The sequence below is a fragment of the Vulpes vulpes genome, chromosome 15 (assembly GCF_048418805.1).
Source record: "Vulpes vulpes isolate BD-2025 chromosome 15, VulVul3, whole genome shotgun sequence".
Classification (NCBI taxonomy): Eukaryota; Metazoa; Chordata; class Mammalia; order Carnivora; family Canidae; genus Vulpes; species Vulpes vulpes.
The window spans coordinates 89,869,689-89,890,050 of record NC_132794.1 but is presented as its reverse complement, the minus strand read 5'-3'; the positions used below and the strand labels follow the sequence as shown (position 1 = coordinate 89,890,050).

The 20,362-nt window shown below is 51.6% G+C and overlaps 1 protein-coding gene and 1 pseudogene across 1 annotated transcript; both read right to left on the bottom strand.

Annotated features, from left to right (window-relative positions):
* Positions 1-2,416: 2,416 nt before the first annotated feature.
* LOC112917678 (armadillo repeat-containing protein 10 pseudogene) lies at positions 2,417-3,331 on the bottom strand (annotated as a pseudogene).
* A 12,015-nt stretch (positions 3,332-15,346) lies between these two features.
* NKX2-3 (NK2 homeobox 3) lies at positions 15,347-18,703 on the bottom strand. The gene is made up of 2 exons (XM_072738145.1): positions 18,179-18,703; positions 15,347-16,647 (listed from the first exon to the last, which is right to left on the bottom strand). Exons 1-2 carry the CDS (start codon positions 18,534-18,536, stop codon positions 15,914-15,916), a joined length of 1,092 nt encoding a protein of 363 aa, XP_072594246.1. The 5' UTR covers positions 18,537-18,703; the 3' UTR covers positions 15,347-15,913.
* Positions 18,704-20,362: the final 1,659 nt, after the last annotated feature.

Sequence of the window (20,362 nt, the reverse complement as noted above, 5' to 3'; positions counted from 1 at the left end):
TGCAGAAGGTACTTAGAGGATAGAGGGCAGAGAGAAACAGGAGCTGCTGTCTAACATGTCAGCGAGGGAGGTGCTGGGTGTGTGCTGAGTGCTGAAAGGAAAACAGATCATCTTCTGTGCCCATGGCCCATATCCCTGACCCCTCCATTAGAGTGAACTATTGCATGTGAATGTGAATTTGACATGTAATCTATAGACCTTGGGGTGGAATCTGATTTTGTCCACCTGGTAAATGAGTGTAGGTTAAATGATCTATCTTCTCCCTGGAGGTCATAATTCCATTTAAGTGGCAACTGGGTCTTATTAAGCTGTTAGAATTCTTATAGCTCCTACAGCATCTTCACATTACATACCCTGCGTTATTATATTTGCTGTGTTCAACAAATAGGTTCTACTCAAGGTTTTGCCATGAACTGACTGTGTGACTTTGGAGAGATCATGTAACTTCTCTGGCCTCCATTTGGAGGGGGGGAGGGCTGACATGATCTATTTGCCTTCTGTAGAAAACTTGGGGTAGGGTGGGGAGCCTGGAAACAAAGCAAGGACGTGGAGTAGAGGATCCACCTTCAACATTCTGCAGTCCTAAACCTTCCCTGCGCTTGGGTCCTGAGGACTTCCCCTTGATACTGATCAGATGGACACCTCCTTGCTGGCTTCCCTTCTTCCCTCCCTCCCTATTATTGTAGAAATTGTGTGTGTCTGTGGCAGGGGGTTGAGGAGGGGAGCTTTTCTTTTTCAAAGATCACTGATGCACAGAAAAAGTACTACAGTTTACATACAAATAAAGTAATTTCACATAGTTGATATTTTTATGAGAGAATTCTGACTGGTTCACAAGTTGTGTCATTTTTTAAATACAAATAATTGGGTATTTAAGGCTATGGAGTACTCTTTAATTCCATATTATGAGTCAGCAGATAAAAGGAGTCATGAGGGAAGAAAGGGGAAGAGAAAGGGAGAGAGGGAAGACTGAGCAACCCACAGAGGTTGACAGAGGAAGAGGCTGAAGGCAGAGAAGAAGGAGAGATGGGGTGAGGAGGGGAGAGGGGGGAGAGGAAGGCAGAAGGAGAAGGAGAATAAAATAGTCTAAAACTTTGTGATAGGGTCATCTTTCGCCACAGGGTTATTTGTCCTCGCTTGCCCTCAAGGGTAAGTCTCTAACTCATCCCTGTCCACAACCCAGGTCTTCGTCTGTAGCTTCTAGTGACTTAAGGATTAAATCTACTGTGGGAACCTCAGTTAGTTAAGGAAATAACTCTTTAGGTTGTAGGGGTAGTGACAAGAGCAATATGTGTACCAGTGCTTGAAGATGTCAACAAACCCAGTCAGAGGGATGGCCATACCCACTCTCTCCCCACTTTAGAGGCCACGCCACCTAGTCATTGCTGAATTTTTCCTGAAGCAGTTATTAGGTGTCCTATAAAGATAGTCATCATGTCCATTCAATGTCATGTTATTCAGGGACTAGAGGGATTTGGAGATACCTGTGGCACCAAAGTTCCCACATTTGGTTGTGTGGGTTATTCACTGAACAAGGGTGTCCAGCCCATGAGACACCTGAGCCAGGCACCTGGCAAAGCCATGTCCACTTGGAGGAAGCAGTGGCTTTTTCTTTTTTTTTTTTAACTTGTATTTTCCTTTTTATTTAAAAAATTATAAAATTCATGCTGATAGCTAAAAAATTCAAATGGTAGAAGGTGTACATAGGAAAGCCCCTTCCTCAGTCCCACTCCCAGGAATCAATCTCTCTGGATATAAGCATAGTTTTCATTAAAAAAAAAAATCCACATTTCAAGCATGCCATAACACATGAGCACATTCAGACTCCTTATTTAGGATGAGAGAACTGATTTAACCAGTTGCCTATGGTGGAGTCACATGCTGCATCTTCAAAGGCTGGCCTATGGAATGGGAGTAGTGAGGGCGAGGAGACAGTTTCATGGACTCAGAATAAACTCTCATGATGAGAAGTTGTGGACAGGGATGAGTTAGAGACTTACCCTTGTGGGCAAGTGAGACTTTTGGAAGCAGTATGGCTGGGCTGGCCTGCTGGCCTCAAAGACTCTGGAACCTCTCCCTGCCACAAGCATCAGGGCCTTTAGGCTGTGGCCCTGCAGCAACCAGCCAGTCATGCATGAAGGCAGGTGACAGCACAGCACTTCAAAGGATGCAAGGTTAGCTAACATGTAAATAAGGCAACTGTCATGTCACATTGAGGAAATAATTGAAGTAAACTCGGCAAACAGCAAAATGAAAAGAAAGAGTGTTAGAAAAAGCTCTTCAGTTCATCTGGTATCAATCAAATGGTTCAAAACTGGTTCAAAATAAGCCACAAGATCATGGCAGGTTCTAGCTGGGTTGATGATGAATGTGATATTTACTGTTTAAGATTCGGCAGCTGGAAGATTAAAACTAGTCAGAACCTGGGTATGACTGTTATCTTTTCCTTCACATCTGCATCATGGTGTTTGGCTGAAGCCCTCATTTGCTGGGCACATTATTTTCCATATAACAGGAAAAACAGGGAACCTTTAGGGAAAGTAGGCTGAACAGCTAAAGAACCTTTTTCGAGACAGTTGTTTATATTTTGAGATAGCGTCAGGACTTTCGAAGAAGAATCTCCTTTGCCACGTGGTGGTCATAAAGGGAAAGGAATGAGGAATCCATTTGGGAACCAAGTAGTACCTCTGTCATGGCTGGATTTTCAGACAAATTTACAGGGAGTTTCAAAACTTGAACCATGGTACTTCCATCCCCTGTAAGTAACAGGTCTGTGATGTAATCAGTAAGCATGTGCTGGTGGTTGTTAGTCACGGTCATGTTTGTTAACAGTCTCAGCCCAGCCAGCTGCACTGCAGAGTCCAGGGGACCAGAGAGGGGACGTCCTTACAGACTTGATTGATGTAAACCTTTATCTTGACTTGATTTTCAAGATTCACACTCAGGTTATTCAATGCATTTGAAGCTTTCTCTTCAATGCTGTGGTTGGGATTGTTGATTTTGCTTTCAATGATTGGAATACCACCCAATTCACATATAATGACTTGGTTAGCTGAAAAGCCTGCATTGTTACCCAGAGTGACCAAAGCTCTTTAAATAATTACAGAATCATCAGTTGACTCAAGCAGGTAGAGGATTTCTGGAGCTGGTCAACATTTAGGACATCATCATATGAACCATTGGTTAAGTCTTCTACAGAGTGTGAGGGGCGCAGCCGAAGCCCGTGGGTGCCTCACCATCAGCCCCGCATCAGCTTGTAAATGCAGTAGCAGGCACTGGCCCGGAGGACCAGGCCCTTGGCCACCCAGCCCACGTCCTGGGCACCGCCCATGCTGCAGCTGGCCCGAAGGCCTGGCCCGGGAGCAAGTGGATCCCACCACTACCCCAGCGCAGGCCCCGCAGTGGCTTTTTCTAATTGGCCCAAAAGCCCCAGTGGTCCTGTGTGATCCAGAATCCATCCAGGGCAAGTTTGTCATTTATCTGAAGAAATGCTGAGAGACTGTGAGTGCCTCTAGAGGCTGGATCTGCACACGGGTTCCAGGACTCCCAAGACGTCTGTAGGAGAAGAGGGGATCACCTCAAACCTCAACCCCATTTTACATTTGCTCTCTGGTTTGACCCTCATCACATATCCCTGTGGGGTTGATAAGGCACGTGTTCCCCATTGCCAGATGGGGCGTTGTTGCTCAGAAAGATTGGGACCTACTCAAGAGCACACAAGATAAGTACATTTGGGAAATATTTGGGAACTTAGCACACCAGGCATAGGGGTGTCAATGAACAAAGAACTGTGGACACTAAGAATAGACATCAATTATATAGTCTCTGAGTCAGCTGCTGTTGCTGACTCTCTGAAGAGGAATTTGGGGCTCATGCCAAGTCCTTCTCAATCTAATTTTGGCCACTATCAAACATGGGTGGGTCCTTCTTAAAGGACTAGTAGAAGTGGAGGACCCAGAGAATCCAGCTCCTTCCTTAGGCCAGGGAAGACTTATGCACCTCTGAAGTCTGACTCCAGAAGCCTTGGGTCCCTAGCCCACACCAGAGGGTGCTGAAAGGGGTCCTCAGAGTGCCTGAGAGGGTTGTGCATCTCCCTATGACCACTAGAGGGCACAGGCAGGGCACTGCTTCCTGGGGTCCAGAGACCTTGACACATTAGTGTTCAGATCAATGACAGAGCCAGGGTATGGAAGCAGTTCTTAGATGAGAGGCCTTACCAAGGCAGCTATGGAGAAAGAAGTGGGTACCCAAGTGAAACAGCCAACAGTTGGTCATTGTGTCTCAAAGAGTTTTCTGGAGAAGGCAAACAGATCAGTTCAATCCCCTGCTCTGATACTAGCTGAGTAACCTTAAGCAAGTTGTTTTTACATCACTGAACCTCACTCTACTCATCTGTAAAATGGATCTACCATGACTTGAAGTTGCAGAGGTGCTATGAGCCTTCTAGGCTGTCTAGTACACTGCCTGATATTTTACGCAGCTGGCCCATGGTTTATTATTATAAAGATTGCACTATGTATCTAGATTCATGGAAATTCTGAAAGGGTATATGAGCCCCAGAGAGAGGCCCTGAAGAGATTCTGAACTGTAACTTCCTGGTGGATGTTGGGTTCCTCCCAAATAGCCACATGTTATTAAACTGTGTGTTCTCCCAACCTCGGAGGTACTTTTTGTTTACATTCCCAAGAGACACTGTTGTACAGCATTAAACACAAATTGAGTGTGTGCAGAGTGCCGACCTGGGAGAAGGGATGTGGGAAAGGAAACTTGCCAGAGAGGAATAAGGGCTAGGGTTAGGTGTGGGGACTGAACATTGAAAAGAGGGAGTGAGGGAAATACAGTGGGGAAACACTGGCCACTAAGAAGAGGGGTGATCTGGGGACACTGTCAATCATCCTCTTCTCTGGGATCATTTTCTTATCCTTAAAATGGGTTGCTTGGGCTGATATCCTTCTAGCTCTGACATTGTCTCATGTCACATGGGAAATCAGGAAGAGTATCCCAAAGGAATTGGGAATATAGGACAACACCAGCATCTGCTCCAAGTCATATGTCCAGTTCATTGTTTTGTCAAATGTGTATCAAACATCCAGCATGTTCTGGGCATTGCATTAAGGCACTGAAAAAAAGAGAACTGAACAGACAAGTGTTCCTCATCCTTGAAGCCAATCATCTAGTGAACAATGTAAGTGCCTCTCCTTTCACACACCATGATGAGAGGGCATGGAGGAGTTGTTAAGGATTAAACAGGAGGAGGAAGAGACAATACTCTGAGTTTGACTTTTATTTATCAAATCCCTCAAGCTTCTGCTGACTATTTGCTGAACCTGTGTCCAATATCAAACAGGTAGCAAAATTTGCCAATGTCTATGACATTACTATTCTTTTTTTAAAAAAAGATTTTATCTATTTATTCACGAGAGACACACACACACAGAGAGAGAGAGAGAGAGAGAGAGAGAGAGAGGCAGAGACACAGGCAGAGAGAGAAGCAGGCTCCATGCAGAGAGCCTGACATGGGACTTGATCCTGGGTCTCCAGGATCACGCCCTGGGCTGAAGGCAGCACTAAACCACTGAGCCACCCAGGCTGCCCCGACATTACTATTCTTAAGAATAATAAACTTATGATACCCTTAATACTTTTCTGGGCATTTTCTCCTAATTGCATATATATTTATTTATTTCATTTATATTAATCTCTGTAGGCAATACCAAGAAAGCATAGAATATGATCCTTATCCTCAGGGAGCTTACGGTATAATTGAGGATAGAGATAATGAGACAATAAATAAAACTACTTGGATCAAAAACTAAGTTTTGCAGTGGAGGCCATTTAGTCTTTGTCAAGAGACTGGGATGTGTGATCATTGTGAGCCATGGTCGATAGAAAAGCCTTCATAGTCAGGAGACTGTGAACTTGGAGTTGAGAAGGTGAGATGCTCAGAGGGTCCCTGATAATAAGCACAGCAGATAAACGAGTCAGGGTGAGGGACTGTAAGAAGATTGTGTAGATCACTTATGAATAATAAGAAATTTGGTTTTAGGCACGGTAATAAGGGTTCACCAGTGGTCTTGAGAGTCCATTTGATGCTACACACAACGAGGAGCCATAGCACAGTTGAGAAAACATAGGTTACCTTTAAGAAGCATTTGAAGAAAAAGTATCTGGTGCTGGTGTTAGGATGAGTGTTATCAGCAATCTGCCCAAGCTAAGTTGACAAATTAGGAGGCCATTAGAGTATTTAGGCTGTAGAATCAGACTTTGATTTGAACTCTGGAGTGTGTCACTTGCAAGTCCTTGGGCAAGGTGTTTATATTCTCAAGTTTTGATTTCTGGCCCATAACATAGAGATGACAGTGTTTACTTTTCAGGATGGTTCCTGTATTAAGTGGGTCAGGATATGCAGAGCCCAGTGCCTGAAATGTATTGGGTTCCCCCACTCCTTCTGCTCTAAGTGAAGAGAATTTCTCTTGGGAAGGGAAGAGAACAAGGAAAGATGCTTCTGCCGTTGGCAGAAGCTGAGATGTGAGCAGTGTGGGGGAGTGATGATGAACTTGAGACGACAATGGTATAGGTACAAGTAGAATTATCCCCCAGGCATTTGAAAATAGAACATCAGAGGAAGACCAAGCTAAAGCTGTAGATTAAGGGCTCATTAGTATAAAAGTGATAGTTGACACTGTGTGAGTGGACAAGATTTAGGACAGCAAGAGTATAGAAGAGACCTGGAAGTTTCCACTAAGTGGGACTGGAGAGGGAAGAGGATTAATACAGAGTGTCAAAACCACAATAAGACTTTCCAGGAAAAAAGTCACTATTGAAGAGAGGTAATAAAGCACAACCCTGAGAAGAAGGGGAAAAGTCGTCTGATTTCAAAGAATGAGTCTCAGATAATTAAGGGGGAATGGCAGGACTTGAATGCCTAAAGAGCCTGGAAAAGGGAAGCAGGTATCAGGGGAAACAGTTGAATTAGCTGACCACAGAGGTAACTTCCAACTAAGCATCAACACTCACTACTTGGGAGGCAAGTATCATGCAGGCTGAAGGAAAGGGAAGGGAAGTAGCTGGTGAAGACACATATTCAAAAATCTGACCCCAAATGGGGAGGAAAGCTATTTAAGGAAGGGCACTAGGGTTAAGAGAAGATAATATGGCAAGATTGTGACATGTTTCAGGGTGAAAAGAAGGCAGAGATTACTGACTGAATTGTAGGGTGAGTGGAACTTCAGAACTCAAAATGTGCAGCACTGTTTCTAGAAGTAGGGAAGAAAATATACCAAGGGTTTAAGGGGTAGTGTTACTTTAGAGAGAATGGAAATCTCCCCTGAAGACTAAGGAATAAAAACTTAAGTTAAGGAAAATGAGATCCATGAGGAAAGCCTCCCAGTGGGCCTCAGCCTTCTCTGAAGGGTACAAGAAGATGAAGACAGAAGTATTCAAAGGCTGAAGAGGAGAGGACTACCTGTGAGGAATATACCAGATCATCCCAAGCACAGAATAAATGCATGAGCTAGAGAACATCCACTGAAAAATAGCCAGGAAGCAAAAAACAGTCAAAGAAACTGAGGCTATTTCACCCAGAGAAGCGTTGGAGTCAATGGCTGACTTCAAATATTTGAAGAACTGACATATAGAAGGAGTAGACATCTGTGGGAACAGGGGGAGCAGCTGAAAGGGGAGCCTGGTGGCTCAGTCTGTTAAGGGTTTGACTGGATACCAGTTCAACTCTTGATCTCAGGTCGTAAAAAAAAAAAAAAAAAAAAAAAAGGAGCAGTTGATGGAAGTCACAGGAGGAAGATTTCACTTGGATATAAGGCAGAGCTTTCTCACCCTTAGGGAGTGGAGGGGTGAGTGGTTCTCCCATGGGTGGTGTCCAGGAGACGTGCCCAGTTACTTGCCCAGGATGCTGCACATAGGATTCAGCATCAGAAAATAGTTATACTCCAGCAATTTCTAAGACTCTTCCCACTAGCACAGCTGAAATCTATGCTGGATCTACAGGTATGTAACAAATTTAAAGAATTTTGTTCTTGGCTGAAAGGGACCTTGAAGGTCATCTAATCTAATAACCCATTTGAGTCTTGAACCCCTTCTCTAAGAGGCTCACCAAATGATCAGGGACTGTAAAACCCACCCAATCTAAGCCTGAATCCACCAGTAGCCACCGGGAGGACTGGGTTTCTATTTACTTCTCATCTGGATAGAGAACTTACCTGCTGACCTCCCAGAGAACTTGAGATGTCAAGATGGTCCAGGTGAAACTTTCATGAGCCCCCTTCTCAATAAATGAGGAAATATGTGCAAAATGTTGATGAATCTTAAATATGATTTTGAGTTGCTCTTGTTTATTACTTGAGAACCCAAGCTTACAAAGCAAATGCTGTGCTATTACTCATATTTTAAAAGGATCCTTCATACAAAATAATTCATATTGTGATAGTTTTAGGCAACAAATTCTAAGGATGAACTTAAAATGTACTCAATCTTTCTCTCTTCTCTCAAGCAAAAGGCTCTTTGCACACAGCTTTTCAAGAACTTGCGTGTCACACAGTGAGTTTCGCTGTTGTTACAACATAACAAACCATTCCTCTGCTTATCTAGCCACACACAAGTGGTTAATGATCAGTTTGATTCTGTCCAAGGGGAGTCTTCACAGAGGACATCTAATTTGATCCAGAATTCCAAGATCTGCTCCAGCCAGGGCTCTGTTTACCCAGGGAAGGGAGATTTTTTAAAGTCAGAACAGTTCTCAGGGCCACAGGTGTTAAGTCCTATAAGGGTTACTACTATTTACTAGCTGTGTGCCCAAGAAGAGAGTGGTTCAGTGTCTCAAAGCATCAGTATCTGCATGTGTAAACAAGGAATACATAACTCACATGACTATTCTGAGGATTAGAAAGAATTTCTACAAAGTCTCACCCACCCACACCCACACCCACATCCTGACACATAGTAAATCATCCTCTGCTACTAGGGCTTACTTTGCTTCTCAGCAAACCAGAGAGGTAGCACACCCAGAGACTGTTACTGCCATTTTGTAGAAGGCAGAGCCAGGTTGCAAACTAAAACTGAGTCAGCACAAAATCTGGCTTCTCTCCCATGGCTATAGCCTGCCAGGCAATCTCATCATCTCCTCTAGTGGGATAGTCCAATATATAACATTAAAGGAAGAGGGGCACTGATTTTAAGAAGGCATAATGTAACAAGAGATATGAGAAACATATCACCTCCAAACATACGGCCCCTTCATAATGCCCTGTGAACCCAGGTCCAATTTCTAGGGGAGAAGGCCAATTGGGTGGAAGGCCTGACGCAGGGGTGGAGTGGTATAAAGGATAAAATTAAGACCCTATAACCCCCCAAGAACCCCTGCAACCATCATCATCACTTTTACTATGGTTAAGTGACAATTTTCACAATTGTACTTAAAAGTGAACAGAAGCCTCTTTTTAAGAACACATTCAGTAGAATGGCTAAAATTTAAAAAATGAAATGAAAATATTAAGAGTTGAGAGCATGTGGTGTTACTGCTGGTGGGAGTGAAAATAGATGTGCCGACTTGAGACAATTGCTCAGTACAATCTGGAAGCTGGTGTTCATTCCCTCTGACATAGTGACTGCACTCCTAGGTGTATACTGAATGGAAACATTTACTACAGTCCTCAAAAGACATATTAGAACTGTGCTGCCCAGCACACGTGGCTCTTTATATTTAAATTAATTACAATTTAGGAAAATTAAAAATCCAATTCCTCAGCCAACCACATTTCAAGTGCTCAAGAGCCAAAAGGGACCAGTAGCTACCTCACTGGCCAGCACAGATCGAGACCATTTCCATCACTGCAGAAAGTTCTGCGGGATGCTGTTCGAGAATGTCTGTGGCAGCACTGCTCACAGCAGCCAAACACTAGAAACCACCCAAACGCCCATCAGCAGCAGCGCGATAAATCATATGTGGCAGATTCGTACCATGTAATACTCTAAAGTAATGAGAGTGAACCTGCTGCAAGTGCTCTCCGCAAGATCAATAAAACTCACAAACGAAAGAAGCCAGGCACGTACGGGTACCCGCTACAGGATTCTGTGTATATAACGCTCCAAAGCAGGCAAAACTAATTTATGTGGTTCGAGGCCACGATCGTGGTTACCCTTGGCGGCAGGACAGTGAGGACACGGGACGCTGTGGGGACTTGGGGGCGGCTGCTGGTAATGTTCTGTCTTCAGCTGGGGGGGAGTTGGCCTCACAGCAGCGCTGGCCTTCTGAGGATCCAGACGGGGTACCCCGACGTCTTTTCTGCATGTCTTTCACATTTCCACACATTCCCTAGACGCCCCGTCAGAAAACCTTGCTGTTACCAATGCTCCCTGCAGTCTAGGCTGAGAAAACGCGCGACCTTCCAGAAAAGCAACTGTGGTTCTGGGGTCAGCGCCCCGGCCCGCAGAGGCGTCCCCGACCCCGCTCCCCCAGGCCCGCTGGGCCGCCACCCGCTCCCCGGCGCGTCCTACCTGGGCGCCCAGGCTGCGTCGCAGGACCGGGGGCCTCCGCGGCGGGCGGCCAGGCTCTCCCGGGGCTCGCGGGGGCGCTCCCGCGCCAGGCCGGTCGGGAGGCCTGCGCTGCCCCCGCGGGTCCGCGGACCCTCGCCCGCCGCGGCCCCCCGGGGCTCCGGCCCTTGGTCCGGGAGGAGGCGCCCCGGGAGTCGGCTCCGGGGCCCAGGAGCGTGAAGGCCGGAGGAGGAGGCTGCCAGGGCGGCGCGGAGCCGACCAGCCCCCGGCACGCGCCCTCCTCCGGGAGCGGCCCGCCCACCCGGCCCCACCCCCACCTCCACCCCCACCCCCACCCCGCGGGGGCGCGCGCCCCGGGGAAGCCCTGGCGGGAGCGGCTGGCTTTCCCCTCCCGACCCTTCTCTTCCACGCGGCGGCAAGCTCCGGGGGCCGCCGCTCCGCCCGCAACCTCCTTTCACCTTCCCCCTCGTTGAATTCCCGAGGCCCAGCCCAGGTCCCGGACTCCGCGAAGCCCTCCGAGCCCCGTCGGCCCCGCCGGGCTCCGCCTGCCGGTGGGGACGCGCGCCCGCGGCGGTGGGGTGGCGGGTCCTCGGGCCCTGGGAGTGCCGCGAAGACCGGGCGGCCCTGGGCTTCTCCGCAGGCGCCGCAGCTAGCGCCGGCCTGGCCGACACCGGCGGTGCAATGCCGGGCGCATACCAGACACTGCGCTAAGCCGCCTTTACAAGGATCACATCGTTTAATTTTCACAACCAAGGTGCTTGCTACATAAGAACTTACGTATATAAACACTCATTTAATTGCACACTTCTTATTTGTCCATTTTGCTTAGGTAAAAGAAAAAAGCCTATGAGAGAAGTGGTATACCCATTTTATAGAGGAGGAAACTGAGGTTCCAGGAGCTTCCAACTTAAAGTCTCTACCACTGGTTGTGCTGGTACTGAGATTAGAATGAAGGAAGCCTGAACGCCAGAACCTAGCCTCTTAACCCTCCTCAAGATTAGGCTCTGCAGGAAAAAACTGCTGGCCTTAATCTATTCCACCTCTCTCACCAGTAGTGTCTACCCACTTCACGAGCCCCGCATGGTACCAGTCACTGGGTAGGGGGGATTATCATGCATTCAGAGAAGTAAGGAGAATTTGAGCTAGAAGTGACTTGTGAAATCATAGGGTCTATCCTCTGCTTTAGAGCTCAGAAACCAGCACACACAAGGATGACTTACTTCACCTACTCAAAGTCTCATGGATCATTAGGAGGCATTTTACTCTTCCTCATGGCTTACAAAACTATTCAGTGAAGCAGCAATTTGGGCCTGGGGGGTGGGGTGTGTCTTTTCCCCTGCAGAGGGAGCTCAAAGAGAGGTAACTGTGCTGGTTAAGAGTTTTCACCCTTGATGGCCAGCAACTAGCAGTAAGGAAATCCTTTAGCCCTGAGATGGGAGCTATTTATACCCAGAGACTGCAAGCTCTGGGGAAGAGTAGTGAGCCATGAGGGAGCTGGTTCAGTCTGGCTTTAAGTATCTCAAGACACGCAAACTGTGTGGAAGCCAATCCCTAGAACCAGCTCTGTTTCCTCTACCATGGTCACACGCCTCTGTTTGAAATAGAAGAGGATGCAGAGTGGAGGAAGATTAATGTGGGCCAGGAGGAAACCTGGCCAAGGAAGGTGGGGATCTGGTCTTGGGAGCATCGACAGGCCATGGCCCACAGGACACAGACTAGGAGTTGCTTGCTTGGGAAAATCCCCAAGCAGAGCAAGTGTTTCTGGTCGCAGAGTCTTGGGTTCCTAGAGCACTGTGATGAAATCCAGCATTGGAAGTGAGCACTCCTGGAGTGCAGGGCAGCCTCCAGATCACCTACCATATCCCTCAGCTACAGAATGTGGGAAAGGTGGAAGTGAGTCCCGGTTCCAGGTCCTCAATTTATCATACACACCTCAGCTCTTCACCCCCTCCCAGCCTGAGTCCTCACTCTTGTCCCTATCTCTGTGTCCCTCCCATCCCCTAATCTTTGTGTCTTGGTATCAGGTCATTGCCAAATTCTCAACCTCCTTTCCTATGTTTTGAGCTGTAGGGTGAGGGGTAATAATCTCTTGCAGGAAGCTGTGTCCCTAGGCAACATCGCAGGGTACCAAAGACAGGACTTTTCTCTGTGATCTGCTTGGGTTGTGCATCTTCTGCAGGCCATTTCAGGTGCCTTGGCTCTACCCAGGTAGGCTAAGAGTCTAGTTTAGCATATCCCTTGAAGCCAGCACCCAATGTCGCAGCTCACCACTGGGGCCACTGCATGTGCTGAGGAGGGCAGCACTTATGGACTCTGGCCCCATGATCTCCTATTTACTGTGCTAATTGCCCCAGAGGAAAAAGATGTCAACCTGGTCCCCCATGACCTCACTAGGACCTCATGAGGAGGGAGAGAAACAAATAAATCTTTGCATGACACTATGTTGTGATATTGGAAAGTACCTAAGACTCTGGTGGCATATATGAGGGAGTGATTACCTCCACTTGGGTGGTTCAGGAAAGAAGCCTGGCTTTGAAGGGGGAGTAAGAGTTCACCAGAAAAATGGGGGGTGGAAGGGCATTCCATATCATGGGAAAGGCAAGTGAAGAGGCATGGGGTTGCAACAGCAAAGCCCTGTTTGGACTGGCTTCCCTTTTGTGATTCTGGTATCAACTTAAATGTAATCTCCTCAACGCGGCTTTCTCTGACCACCTACTCCAAAAGAACACTCCATTCAGCATTTGGTTCTATTTCCTTTTTAGAATTTATCTATAGTTTTTACATTTACTTGATTGTTGTCTAACTCCCTCCCCCCATGTACATTCCTTAAAACAAACTCCAGAAGCCTGTAGACAATTTTTTAAAAACCATTCCCAGCATCCAGAACAGTGCAAGTGAACATATATTAGCAGGTGCTCCGTAAAGGATGGATGGATGAATGGATGGATGGATGGATGGATGGGATGAATGGTTCAATCAGTGGTTCAAGGCTGCCGGCGGTGAGAAACGTGTTAGGAAGCGAGCACTCCCTCCCCAGCCCTTAGCCTAAGTAACTCTTGGGAATATAATAGCTTCAGAAGATGGCTCGCTGGGAAAGGGACTTGGGGCGTCAGAGCGGTGTTAGGGGTGGTAGGAGGAGTTGTTCCAGCTCCCGGGAGGCTCAGGAGAGGAAGGAACGGGCGGCAAGGAGCTGAGGGACCGGCAATCTGGTGCACTGTAACTCTTCGCTGGACTCTGGGTTTTTCTGCCTCGGAAGAGGCGAGGGGAGGGAGGGTCTTCGCCCCTAGGCGCCGCCTCTCCAGCCTCCCGCTAGGCCCTTTAGGACCCGTCCAAGGCTCCTCCTGGGCGGTCAGCGGGTTTTGGAGGATTCCCTCGCCTGCCTCCCTCCTTTCCTCTCCTTTTTCCCTCCTCCTCCTCCTCCTCCTCCTCCTCCTCCTCCTCCTCCTCCTCCTCCTCCTCCTCCTCCTCCTCCTCCTCAGGGTCTCTGCAGATCCCAGCCCGGCGGCCCCGCGGCAGCCTAGCGGCCCCCGCCCCCTCCTGTACGGGCGAAATTGCTAAACTTGTAGCAATAATGACCCTGCATTCAGGCCGCCGACTCCCGCTGAACGTCTCCGCGCCGCGGCTGGCCGGCCTAATCAGCGCGCCCCTCCCTGCTGCCCGCCCAGCCCCCGTCTCCCCTTGCCGCTCCCTCCCCCAGCGCACAAAAAGTGGGGAACAAAACCCCCGCGCATTTCTCCGTCCCTCTGTCGAGCAGACTGCTACACAAAGCCCCCGCTCTGGGAAGCAATGGGGAGCTGGGGGGGACGTCAATCCCGACGCGCTGGGGTTTTTGTTCGCGCAGGGGACTTCGCCTTCCTACCACACCTTTTGTTCGGGACTCCAATAAAAAGCCATTCTTTCCGCACCTTCCCGGCCCGGAGCCGTCTTTCAGCGAGGCCCGGCCCCACAATGGCGCGGCGCTCTGAGGCCTCCCCATTCACCCGCCTTGGCACGCTCACAATCGGCCGTGTGGCAGCACAGGCCTCGCACAGGCATTCTCCGCAAGTGACAAGGAGCCGCATAAAGCCGCGGCCGCCGGGGGAGAAGGGAGGGCGGCCGAGGGGGAGAATTCGGCCGCGGCGGGGCGCAGCGCCCCTGGGCGCGCAGGAGGCCCCGGCGGCCGCCGCTCAAGGCGCCTCCTTCGCCGCCCACGGCCGCGCCGGGGGGCGAGGTTTCCTTTTCCCGGGCGGCCTTCGAGGTGGGCCGGGGTCCAAGCCTGGGTCTAACGCTGGCACAAGCACTCGCCCAGGCATCTGCGTAGAACCTGTGGGGATTACGAAGCCGGGGACCTCACAAGGCCCACAGTCTCCGACCTGTTCTCCCGCAAGAGTAAAGAGAAATTAATGAACAAAACCCAAGAGGACGCCAGACTTTGCAGCCCCGGGGCCAGCTCAGGAGAGGCCCGGCCTGCGAACGCGCAGGGAAGGCTGCTTTCCCTCTTATACACCTTTTCCTTCCCTACAGGCCCTGTTTAAAGGATCCTGCTCCATTTGGGGTGGGGGTGGGGGAAACAAAGTCTGTAGCCAACGGTTGGGAAATATTGCACCTTGTTTATTGACTCCTGTAGTGTATGGCAGCGGGTGTGTACACGGCGTGTGGATACGGTTATAGATATATTATATGTGCTGAATACAGAATATGAAACAGAAAGGAAACCCGGTTAACACCTCCAGTGGGCCACCAGCTCCCAGATTCGTTCCGCTCCCCAGCCCCGTGTTTGGTCTTGCTTCGCTGGGGTCCCCCCCTGGGGTCCCCCCCCCCCCCCGCCCCCGCAGAGCTCTACTCCCTGACAATCCGGAGACCCAGGCCAGGTGTCTGCTGCGGAGGGCAGGCGGTAGGGAAAAAGGAAACTCGACTGTGGCGTGGCGCTCTGGGCCGCCAAAGGGGCAGAGGGGTCGGCAGGGCTTGGGGGTTTCTCCAGCCACGACGCCCAGTTTTCTCTCCTTCATGCTTTTCTTTCTTTCCTTTTTCTTTTGTCCTTGGATCTTCTGTCGACATTTCGAGGAGGCCGCGGGAAGGCCGAGGGGAAAGCCGGCCTTCTTGCTCTGGGAGAACCAAGAACCAAGCGGCAGCCCGAGTCCCAGCCTCTCGCACTGTCTTCGGGGCCAGGGTGCTCCCCGGCACTCAGCCTCAGAGGCAGTCCCCGCGACCGACCCCGGGCTACCTCCTCGCCCCTCAGCCCCCTTCCCCAGGCTCCGCGTGAGCTGCGCTCCGGGCCCCCCGGGGAGAGAGACCTGTGGGTTTTGTTCGTTTGTTTTTGCTTGTTTGTTTTTGCTTGTTTTTAACGAGAGGGCCTGGCCCTGGGATCCAGCCTTTCTCGCGCTTCAGTCCCGCGGTGCCAGGTTGCAGTGGGGCGCCCGCCGCGTCCCTACCAGGCCCGGATGCCCTGCAAGGTGCCCTGCGCGCACGCAGCCCCGGCCGCGGGGCCCTGGTGCAGCGGCTGTGCGCCGCCGCCGCCGCCGAAGCCGCCCAGGTTGCTCACGTTCACAAAGGGGCCGCCTCCGGCCGCGCTGCAGGCGGGCTGCATGGCCGCGGCCGCCGCTGAGGCCCCGCCGCCCCCGCCGCCGCCGCCGCCTGCCGGGTACGCACAGCCGTAGCTGCCGCTGTAGGCCGCGGCGGCGGCGGCGGCCGCGGCGGCGGCGGCGGCGGCCGAGTTCCCGTAGCCGTAGGCGGGGAAGCCGTTGTAGGAGTAGGCGCCCGCACCCACGCTGTAGGGCGCCCCGTAGGCTTGCGCGCCCGGCGTGACGCACGGCTTGCCGTCCCGCACCAGCACCGGCACCGCCACGCGGCGCGGCGGCGGCGGGGGCGCGTGTGCGCCCAGCTCCAGGGACTTGTCCTGCCGCTGCCTCTTGCACTTGTACCTGCGATTCTGGAACCAGATCTTGACCTGCGTGGACGTGAGCTTCAGGCTGCTGGCGAGGTGCTCGCGCTCGGGCGCCGACAGGTACCGCTGCTGCTTGAACCTGCGCTCCAGCTCGAAGACTTGGGCTTGCGAGAAGAGGACCCGGGGCTTCCGGCGGCTTCGCGGCTTAGGCCTCTCACTCTCCTCCGCCGCCTTGCAGTCTGCGGCCGCCTCCAGGGGCTTCTTCAGCTGGCAGCTTTCTGCGGAAGAAGCACAACAGCGTCCCTTAGCAGTTCCTATCCCCAGAGCACCGTGGCCCTTTTGGTGGCAGCGCGCAGCATGCGGTAGCGAATGCCTAGACTTTCTGGAAAGTTGGTGGGTCCTGGCGCCATGAGACCCTGCGACAGCCCGAGCACCCTCCGAACGCCCTTAGCGGGCAGAAGCACGGTCGGTGGGGAGGGGTAGTTAGTGCGGGTTTATTTAGAATGCGAACATCTGTGACAGATTTCTCTATGAACCTGCGGCTCGGCGTGCTAATGAGTTTTCAGGATGAAAGTCTGCAACTACATAATAACTAGAGTATTTGCAAACTCATTTGCCTACCACTCTGTTACGGATAGCTGAAGGTGTGAAGCGTATTGCTGTCTGGGGGGCCCGTGCGTAAGTTGCGTGGAAAAAAAATCCTTCTGTTGGAGATGCTTGAGTGTGACCCACACACCACCACCACCACCCCACCCCCGCATTGCCTAGGAACTTTTTTTTTTTTTTCTTTTAAAAGACAACATGTCTCCAGCTAAATGTCTGCGTGACGATGTCTATACTACCTTAAAGCGAAAAAGAAACTTGATTGACTGATTTAGACCGTTTCATGACGATTTTAGGCCCGGGGAAATGTCAGGAGTATAGGCCTTAGCTGCTGCCACATCAAACCTCCTCTTGGGAGAGAGATTCTTTGGCTCTTCTCTCACTCTTCTCTCAGAAACAAACACTTCCCTGGGGGCTTTATTCAGTTATCCGATTTCCCTACCCAATTCACCTCCCATCCGTTGTGAGCCGCTGGGATCTAGGACTAGGTTCGGCGCGTTTTTCAATCGGCCTGCAGTCCCACAGCCTGGGACACAAAGCATAACATTATGAATTTTCAAAAAGAAAAAAAAAGGGGGGGCCAGCACCTCAGGGGTGTTGATGCCTTGCAGGCCCGTAATGGACTGTGTTCCCAAGCACTCTCCGGCCATCCCCTCCCTCTCTGCCGGGTGCTGTGCGGGTGCCAGGACCCTGAACTTGAAGCAGAGAAGTGAGGAAACCACCCAGCAGGTCTCTACCAAAGTTCCTGCGCCCTGCCAACTCAACCTGCTTGGATCATCTTTTTGGAGAAGAGGGGACGGCTGTCCCAGCCTCAAAGACCTCATCTCACGCTAGGGGGGAACAGGAAGAGATTTGAGCTCTTGTCTCTCTAGCTCTCGGGAAGAACAAAAATGCTGTGAGTTGTCAGGATCCAGCCCCTGAACCCGCGTTGCTTATCAGCGTCAGGGCAGCAGTGACTACCTTCCCTTCCCTTGGGGGCTTGCATTGACTCTCCCCTCCTGGGAGGAGTAGTTGTCCTTCTCCCTCCGCCCCGGCTCCCTCGCAGGCACCTGTGCTTTGCGGAGCTGTCATTGACCAGGGTGAGGCATGACCCCAGCCAAAGGTTAAAGGGGCGGGAAGCAGTGTTGGCCCGGTTTGTGGGCTGTTTGCGGGCGCTCCGCCATTGCTCCAGATGTGCGGGTGCGTGTTCTTTCCCCCTCTACTCACTTTGGCTCCGGTCCCTCACGACCTCGGGCTCCTCTTCATGTTCCTTAGGCCCGCTACACGAGTCTCGCAGGACTGTGTGGACATAGCTCTGGGGACAGAGCCCCGAACCCCCGTGGCCGTCGGCTGTGGCTAGTGAGTTCAAATAGGACAGTTTCTCTCCCTCTTCCTCCTCGTCCTCCTCTCCTCCGTCAGAAAATTGCGTGCCCTCGGCGGCGGCCAGCATGCACGGCGCCGAGTGAAAGTGGTGCTCCAAGTCCGCCTGCAAGTGCGCGCCGTGGAAGTGCTGCTGCTGCTGCTCCAGATTCAAAATGTCTTTGACTGAGAAAGGGGTGGAGGTGACCGGGCTTGGTAACATCATCAGGGCCACTTAATTGTCCAGTCCAAATACTCAATAAATCCCGGCGGGGGCGGGGAAGCAGCGCTGCGGCTCCAGCTCTCCTGGACTCTGCCGCTGCTGCCGAGTCGGGCTTTTGACAGACGCGGTCCGGCTCCAGTCTAAATCGCCTCCATTGGCCCGGACCTGGGGGTCTGGGTTTTGTTACAGCCACTGCAGGGACTGGGGCCGGGGCTGCGAAGCCTGTGTCCGGGGGTCGTGCGTCACGTCGGGGGCGGGGCTCTCGCCTCGGCCTCCCTCCCCATTGGTTCTGGCTCATGCGGACCACGCCCCCCGCATCCGCGGAGTTGGGGTGCTGTGGCGCTACCAGAAATAAAGGACTCGTGTAGAGTCGCGAAGCCCAAGTCGTTGTGGGTGAGGCTGCACTGCCCTGGGTGCCCGAACTACCGATTCCCGTCCCGCCTGGCCCTACCTTTCCGGCCAGGGCCAGTTCTGGGAGGCCTCTTGTCCGCGAGCCAGCTGCCAGGAGCGTGGCTTTTCCAGCTGCTGCAGGGCAAGAAAACTTCCTGGCCTGTAAATACCGGCCTCTGGATTCCCAAGAAGATGGAATGTTTTGTGTACCTATGGATGCGCAACGTGTCTGTTCCCGACTTGTTGACTTTGCTCAAGCTGTGCCTTCCACTTGGAACGTCTTTCCTGCCCTTGTCTCCACGAGTGGAGAGCTCTTCTCCAAGGCTCTGCTCAAATACCACCTCCTCCAAGGAAGCGCTCCCTGATTATCTAGCCGGAAGTCATCTCTCCTGCATCTAAACTTGCAGCGCTTGTTAGTAAAGGACATTCGTGTCACTTAGCACTTCCCACCTAGCACTAGATACTGCTGGCCTGGTCGCCTGGGGGTAAACTGTGAGCCCCCCCACCCCCGGGGAGGGCAGGGTCCCGGTTGCATTTGTCCTTGTAGTTCTTGCAGCTGATGCACTAAGCAGGTAGGTGAGAGGCAGGAGGACAGAGTTGTTACTGAACTTGGTGACAGTTCTTGGTTCGAATCCTGAGCTAGTCGTTGTGTGAGCATTTCTAAGCCTCAGTTTCTTTGTCTACAAAAAGAATACTTCTTCAGGGGTTATTGCCAGGGATAAATGACAACATATGCCGGGAGCTTAGTGCAGGGTCCCACACATCTTAAAATGCTCAGGACACCTCAACTACCATTATTCTGCACCAGAGATCAAGCAGCGCTTGTTGACTGCATTGATGACGGCGTGGCCCGAGCGCTGCACACATTGGGTGGCCTCGTAGGGTCTAGAGAGCAGTATCTGTCAGGAGGGAGGTGACCCAGCCAGAGAGGTCTTTTTTCCTGCATATTGAAACCGGGGGCTAGGTCTCTACCCTCGGAGGTGTCTTTCTAATTTCTCCAACCTATACGCCTTCTGGCGCCCTCGTGCGGCCCCGGGTGTTTTCTGGACGAATCTGAGGGGTTCCCTGAGGTCCTGGAAATTCCACGCTGGTGGGGATCATCTTGCGCACAATAGGCATTCGCCGGCCGCCACGCCTCACCCAGTCAGGAGCAGGGAGCAGCGGTCGCTACTGTGAGGCCCACAGAAAGACCCAGGCGCAGCACTGGCCCTGAAAAATACAGAGGCCGGTTCCAGCCTAACCTGGGCGCCAAGCATCCGCCCCTGGCCGCCCCAAGCAATTTTTGGCGGCCAAGATGGTGGAGCAGGGAGAGACCGGCCTCAGCTGGAAGGGGCGGGTGGGAGGTGCAGGGACTGTGGACGACGCCCCCGGGCGGGCGAGGCACAGCGGGGATGGACTGTGGGGCCACAGGGGAGAGCAGCCCTTCGGGCCCCGCGACT